This window comes from Zonotrichia leucophrys, chromosome 7 (assembly GCF_028769735.1).
Source record: "Zonotrichia leucophrys gambelii isolate GWCS_2022_RI chromosome 7, RI_Zleu_2.0, whole genome shotgun sequence".
Lineage (NCBI taxonomy): Eukaryota > Metazoa > Chordata > Aves > Passeriformes > Passerellidae > Zonotrichia > Zonotrichia leucophrys.
In genome coordinates this window covers 21,451,194-21,458,713 of record NC_088177.1, presented here as the reverse complement: position 1 = coordinate 21,458,713, position 7,520 = coordinate 21,451,194, and the positions used below count along the sequence as shown (strand labels likewise).

Below are 7,520 nucleotides of genomic sequence, written 5' to 3'. Positions count from 1 at the left end.
CATGACAGAAGCTCCTCAAGTCTCACCACTCATCTTTACACCCACAGAAGGCAGCATTACCTCTGAATTGAGTATCCCATCTTTTCCTTGTTCATAGCCCATGGGGGGACAGGTTCTGATGCAGTTTCATACTGCAGCAGATGAAAGAACTCACTCACCTGGCAAAAAATGGTGATTGCACATAATACAGGTAAAATCCTCAAGTTTTAGACAGAGTTTTATATTCTAGGAATGAACAAGTCCCCTTCCCAGAACTAATCACAAATTATTTTAAGCCTTAGCAAAGAGGTTAATATATAACAGGTTAATATGAAACAATTAAGAGACTACATTCTTGGATTTTTTTCTTTATTTAGTCCACTTAAAAAAAAGATTATGGAAATACCTGGCATATGTTCTACATCGTGGCAAAAACTGGGCAAAGGCACACCGCCACCTGCTGGACAAAACTGGATCCCTGTCTCACAGGGCACTGTGGTGAAGAGCAGCTGCAGGCAAGACAGAACTGTGTAAAAGGTTATTTGCACATTCTACTGCCACTGCCCTGGGGAGCTGCCCAGAGGTGCTGCTGCATCAGACGAGACAAGCTGTGAGGTGCAGAGACAGGACAGGCATCTTACACTGCACACAAAGCTAGCACTCTTCAGCACAGCAGTCCCTGCACAGTGAGCAGTGGCCTTGCCTCTGATCAAGAAAATGGAGTGCAATGAGACCCAACTGCTCCACACATGGAACAGACTCAAATATACTTTAGTCACTTTATTTGTATCTATATACACTACATTTTGATTATCCAAGTAGTCAAGGCAGTTATTCTCAAATAGTTTAGTACATCAATTTTATAAAATACAGCTGAACCAAGTTAGAATAGAAATGCATACAATATTGTACATTAAGTGCTTTGAAGAATGACTAGTCTGGCCACCAGCTAGTGAGCAATTAATTTGGTTTTGGTCATTCTCACAGAGGAGACTCTACAGGTAACTCCCCTGAGCCCACTAGAACTGCTCTACCAGCAAGAGTCCCTCGTGTGCTTTTTGGGGACAGAATGCATCCCTGGGCTGCCAGAAGGCATTCTGCTGTCCACATGCTGACTCAGTCATTGCTTCTGACTTGGACAAGATTTAGACATTTGTCTCAAGGCCTCAGGTCAACAGAAGAGTCAGTGTAGCTCTGAAGAAATTCAGTCTTCATATTTGCAACTGGGATTTACTTACACATGCTAAACCTGTGTTATAAGCAAACAAATAAGCTCTGGCCAAAGGGTTCATCCTTAGGAATTCTACAGGGACACAGACTGAACACAGCCTCCCAAGCAGCTCTCAAAGATTTGTTCTGCATGAAGTATTGCTCTCCTTCTGAGAAAATTAAGCTTGGTAGTAATTGAAATGTCAGGACAACTATCATACTGAAAATAGAACATTTGAGGAGACCCATTCAGCTGCTGGGATTTGGACTAGAAATGCTTACAGCCTTATACCACAGGACATCCAAGATGACCCAACTCCAGCTGATACTGCAGCTACTGTGATACTCATGACCAGTAGTTTATATTCCAGTCTAATCAGGACTAGTCTATCAGCCACATCCTGGCCAAAAATTAACTGCTGATACCAGCTCAAGTTCATTCCTACAAATCTCTCCAACTGCTGTAACTTCAGCCCAAGAAGTTGGGCCATGACCATTCACGTCTCTGGCTCCTCTGGCTCCGTTCACAGGCTGCAGAACAGTGGAAGATTCTCTCTCCCTTCTGCAGTGCTGAGGGCCTTGTGCTGTCCCGTTCCGAGGAGTACCAGCCACTGTCAGATGATGAAACTGCTCACAGCCATCTGCTCAGGACTCTGGCAGCCAAGCAGCACAGAGCAGCCACACATCCCAGATAAGATGAGGGTTACTGGTGACAGACTGGGCTAGCACACCCCATCAGCCTAGTGCAGGTGCCATGCCCACACTCGTGCTCCATCCGCCAATCCACATACTGACCAAGGTGGAAGACAACACATTAAGCTGCTGTTGGGTCACCTTAGCTGGCCAGGACAGTCAAGTTTTGCCTGTAAACTTTAAGAAGGGAAGGAGGAGAACACATGTAAACTTTAACTGAGACTGGAACATAGGCTGCACGGCAGGTTCTTTCACATTGATGAACCAAGACAGTAGGTAGAGGCCACAGAAGTGGGAGTAGCACTGAGCTGATGGACTGGTTGCCCTCATTAGACAAGGCCACACACACAACCAGGCAAACTGGGAGAACACTTCAACAAAGGAGGCAAGATGCATCCCAGAGGTGATCAGCTGTGCCTGATGTGCTGTGTTGGACTGAAGCAAGGAGTACTGTGTCCTCTTTCCACAGCACACATCACTGTAGCCTTCAACAATGCACCCCCAGAAACAATTCTCACATTGCGCTGAGGAAATCAGTACACTTGCTTTTCTGCTGCTTCAAGGCCAGCATCTTTGCTCATCCTCTAGTACAGTGTTGCAATAGGGTGGGGAGAGCTCCTTCCAACACAAATGACTGTTGCATCCTGTCAGCTCAGACAAGAGCTGCACTGCTTGGTTTTGGAGCAAATAGCTCAATTCTCACTGCTGGCCTTTTCCTTTCTCAGTGCTGCCTACTGCTGGTCACTCCTAAACAGCCACCACCATCTACTGCAGAAAAAAAATACTGAACACAGGAGAACTGAACAAGATGCACGTTTCAATCCATAGTTACATTGATGAGGGCATTATGAGGCAACTGGTTAGAATGAGTAAGTGATCACTAAATCTGTCCCAGATTCCATGTTCATTTGATGTTCTTCCACCAGAGACTGGAAGTCAAAGGACAGTATTCTTGCTTTTCAAACTCATTAAAACTCCTGTTATTTACTGGCCTGTATTATAATGAAATGAAAAAGTAAACTCATCGCCTCAAAAATGAGTAAAGTTTTTTTTAAATGGAAAGAAATGCTTATTGTAATGATACAGAGACTCGCAGATCTCTGCACATCTTATGCATCATACAAGATACCTGTTAGTTCAGGTTTTCCTTTTTACAGAAAACAACAACTACATTCATCTCCGTGACTAAAAAAAAAATCATGACATGAATGCAAGAAAAACATTCTCCTGGCAAAAATTCACCATGAGGTAATTGCATTGCTTGAAAGTAAAGGGAAACTGAAATGGATTTGAAGTGATCTGCCAGGAATGATAGTTGCATTAAGAAGAAAGCTGCAGTATTCACTTTGTCTAGCAACTCACTACCTTTACTAAGGAGAGGGTTAATCTGCTTCATAACTATAATCAATCAAGTCTTGTTAAATTAAAGGTTATGTTAGTTACCTGTTTCCAGGAATTTGAGCAACATTCAGATCAAAGTACTGTTTAGGATTGAGGGATATGTTTTGAGTTTGGCAGTATACTGATGACTGACAATCCATTTTTATGGAATTCAACTAAAATGCAATTATGACAGATAAACCAGAGCTGTATTGCAGTAACATAACTTAAAGGTGGAGTCATAGGGCATTATAGATGTGGAGCTGCCTTAAAAAAATACTGTTTAAAGAACCCAGTAAGAATTAAAACTATGGAGCACAAACAGCACAAGTTATTAATGGATCCTAAACAGGTCAATTACAGATCTTGTAACAATAGCAGAACTCATGAATTAACTTCATTCTTCTCTCCCCCATCCACATTCGGGGAGTTTATTTCACATTTTCAGTACCAAGTATCCACTACAGAAACATGAGCTGCATGTATTCAACACTACTTTGGCAGTGCAAGACTTCCAGAGATCGTGTACTTCTTCACCATCAGGATCTGGATAGAATGTCAGTCCAGTACTTAGAAGGAGATAGCATCACCTTCCCTACTGACAGCAGGGATGTCACTTATCAGTGCTGTTCAGTGGTACCTTACAGTTTAGATCCTTACTGAGGCAGGTTTTCTTGTTATCCTCCAAGAGGGGATTAAAGTGCAAGCAGATTTCACACTCTGCAACATGATGCCCATGGTCAGTGTAGACGTGGAACTGCAATCCTCTTGCTGCTGGACAGATCGCTGGAAGAGAGTGGCCTATAATGTCATTGTCCTCTTGTGCTTTCCCAATATGGGCTTTAGCTCAGCAATTCAGGCCCAGTCCTGTCCAATGGTCTGGCACCATCAGGAAATACTTGTCCATAGCTTCACAAAACCTGGTCCGGTACAGCTCTGGAGAGACCACAGTGGGCATCTTACCTAATGGGTAAGAGCCAAGAGCAGTTAGAAATGGGCTAAAGATACTGCAGAACAGACAGATGTCACATGAGATTACACCAGCAGACAGCATAAACTTGAAAGCCACAAGATAGAACCTTATAAATTTCAGCAACAAAGAAGCATAAGGTTTTGCACCTGGGAAAACACAATGCAGGAGCACAGCACAGGCTGGGATCTCCCTGGGGAGCAGCTCTGTGAAAGGGACCTGAGGATCCTGGTGGACAAGCAGCTCAGTGGGAGTGAACAGTGCTGCTGCTGCTGTGGCAAAGAAAGCCAGCAGGAAGGACACTGGGCTGCATCAACAAGGACATCACCAGCAGAGAGACAGAAGGACACAAGTCATTATCCCACCAGTATCCCAGCATTATCTTCCACCTGAAGGTGCTACTCTTCCAGGCCATACCTGGAATACTGGGCACAGTTTTGGTCCCTGCTATATTTAAAAAAAAAGAAAAAAAAAAGAAAAAAGGGGGGGAAAAATGGAAAAAAAATATATATGTACGTGGACAGGCTGAAGACGGTTCAGAGAAGGGGCACAGAGATGATCCAAGGACTAGGAAGCCTGCCACATAAGGAAATGCTGAGATGAACTGGAAATGCTGAGAGAGTTGGAAAAAAGGCTCCTTAGAGGAGACCATATCACCACATTCCATATTTATAGTGTGGCTAAAAAGAAGATGGAGACTCATTTTACAAGGAGCCACAAGGAAAACATGAGGGGTAATGGATATATGTTATTCCTGGGCAGAGTTCAGAGAGACATAAGAGGAACATTTTTCTCAATGACAACAACCAGCCACTGGAATAGTCTTGCCAGTGAAAGGATGGATTCTCCAACAGAGGGGATGTAAGATTCAGCTGCACAGGGTATTAAGCCATCTTGTACAGACTGCACTTTTGTCAAGAAAGGTTGGATCAGATAACCCTTGAGGTCCCTTCCAACCTGGTATTCTATTATTCCTTCCTCTGTTCTCAACAACTTAATCTGTCACAAATTTGCATGGTGGGGAAGTTGTGACTTTAGCAGTGTTATAGAAAGCTTCCATGTAACAAGGAAACATGATCAAAATCTTTGCTTTCAGTCTGGACTTACCTTGTCCTCCCAAGATGCCAGTTGACTTTACCACCATTTCCAGCTTTTTGTCCCAGGTAAAAGTACGAATATAATCTGTTACAACAAAAAAAATCCACACACAAATATGTTTTACTTGTTTTAATCCAAGTAACACTGTTTTAAATGTATCTATTTCCACTCAAAGAGGGCAGGGAAGCAGCAGTGCTTTATAGTCAGAGGTTCAGTGTTTTCCCTACCAATTGCCTCATTTTGTGTATTATGTTTGTGTAGGGTGAATACAGTCTTTCAAAAGTCCAGCAAGATCACAATCAACTCTTCCTGTCTCCACAAGCACAGGCTGCCCAAGCACATCTGTCTTTATCCATGTTAGAGTGTCACAGGCTCATCTACAAGGGTCACTTCACTTACCCTCATCCCAGAAACCCCACTAGAAGCACTGAGGCTTGGACACCTCTCCATTTAAACCAGTATTTGTCATCACTGCAGCCACCTGCAGGTTTGACAACAGAATGGAACTTTATGATAGAGAGGACTGGAAATATCACCTACCAGTCAGTGACTCTGACTGGCAGAGGGGGCAGCAAGAAGACAACTCCTGAATTGTTTCCAAGCCCCTTCCAGAGAAGGCATGCTCAGTCACAAGCACATGAACACTCGGGCCTGCAAAGCTAAAGCTGCAATAAGACCAGCTTTCAGAGACCTAACTTTCTTGTTTCCTGTATCACATAAGGATCTAAAATAGATAGAGATACTGACCACAGATTCAACAGTCCACACTAAGATTTTTTAGTTCCAGTCCAACACAAATTTAGCTTGAGTACTTTATAAGTTCTCCAGGTATCATCTAAAGAACATTCTGATAGTCTGATACAGCAGACATGTTCTCTCTTCTTGATAATATTTGTGTTCACCAAGTTCCTTCAGATATTTGTGTTAGACGCTGAAGGAGCTGGTAGCTTTAAATATCATATATCAGACAAGACTTAGCATAGGGCAACAAAAAGCCACACATACAGGGGAAGCACACGGTCAGTGTAGTCCCATCCTGTTTGTTCCAATATTCAAGAGTCTACAAATCTAGAAAGTAAAAACAACTTGCAACAAACAAGAGCTTGCTTTGTAGCTCTGACTTTAATTCTCAACTAAAAATGTTATTGAAAAGGCTTTTGAGCTTTATCAGAACAAGTGTAATCCAGACCTCCTGTCCTGAGATCCCATCTGGAAGCATTTCTGAGCTGGCTTTCATGACCATTTCCCTAAGTCAATTCCACATCCTGCAAAATTGCCTCATCTCTAAGTCTTTTATACTACAGAAGTCTGTCTGTCTAAATCATCTCTTTTTCTGTCTCTCCAGTCACAAGTCAGAGGATGCAGTAAGGTAATTACTGCATTGCCACCCACATTATCCAGGTCAGACTATATGATTATATGAGATCCCATGGTTTAACTTCTTTCTTCCAACCCGACCAATACTGTTTCTCCTTAGAGTCCCTCCACACAAGATTAAAGCCTATGTAAACACGACTAAACTAAAGTTTACAGATTAAACACATAAAAGCATACAAATAACTCAACTGGAGTCAAAGTGTAGGTTATACTACCTATGCATATACTCATGGCAATGTAAATGCTAATCTGAGCCTATGAGAGACCTGGAGAGAAGACTTACTGCCTCCACTTTGAATACATGTAAGAGGTGAAGCTGGTATTCCACCAGGGAGAAGACAAGATTTCTTGACACGCATCTCTCTGGTGGGAGCATTATGAACACCTAAACCAGAAGGGAACCATTTCATCATCTGAGAGCTAAAAAATACAAAAGACAACGTACCAATGATCCCAACGACCAGCTCGTTGTTGGTATCATCCCGCCCCACCAGCAGGGAATAGTCAATGATGAGATGGCTGGAGAGGAACTGGGAATCGCTGTGTATGGAGGCTTTCAGCACAGCTTTGCAATGGGAACGGATGTACAAGGGGTTGTCCCGAACCATCTTCAGAAGGTTTTCATCCAGCAGGACCACATCACAGGTTTCCTTGCCTGTCTCTGTTTTAACATTTCTATTCCGGAGGGAGCCCTTCAGGTCAAACACCTGCAAATGGAGAACAGCACTGCTTTGTTTCACTTTTCTGGGTTAAAGACTTCAGTACCTACCACCTCAGAAGGCAGCACAGCTGGACAACTCTTTCCTTCTCTTTA

General features: G+C 43.0%; 1 protein-coding gene across 8 annotated transcripts in view; it reads right to left on the bottom strand.

The window, feature by feature from the left end:
• Positions 1 to 744: 744 nt before the first annotated feature.
• The window catches only part of PIKFYVE (phosphoinositide kinase, FYVE-type zinc finger containing), a 63,584-nt gene continuing 56,808 nt past the window's right edge, over positions 745 to 7,520 (bottom strand). For all 8 annotated transcript variants that reach the window (XM_064717697.1, XM_064717696.1, XM_064717699.1 and 5 more), the window contains 3 exons: positions 7,152 to 7,413; positions 5,339 to 5,413; positions 745 to 4,224 (listed from right to left, as the gene is read on the bottom strand). In XM_064717697.1, coding sequence (XP_064573767.1) covers positions 4,109 to 4,224; positions 5,339 to 5,413; positions 7,152 to 7,413 — 453 coding nt within the window. In that variant the 3' untranslated portion in view covers positions 745 to 4,108. The remainder of the gene's footprint in view (positions 4,225 to 5,338; positions 5,414 to 7,151; positions 7,414 to 7,520) is intronic.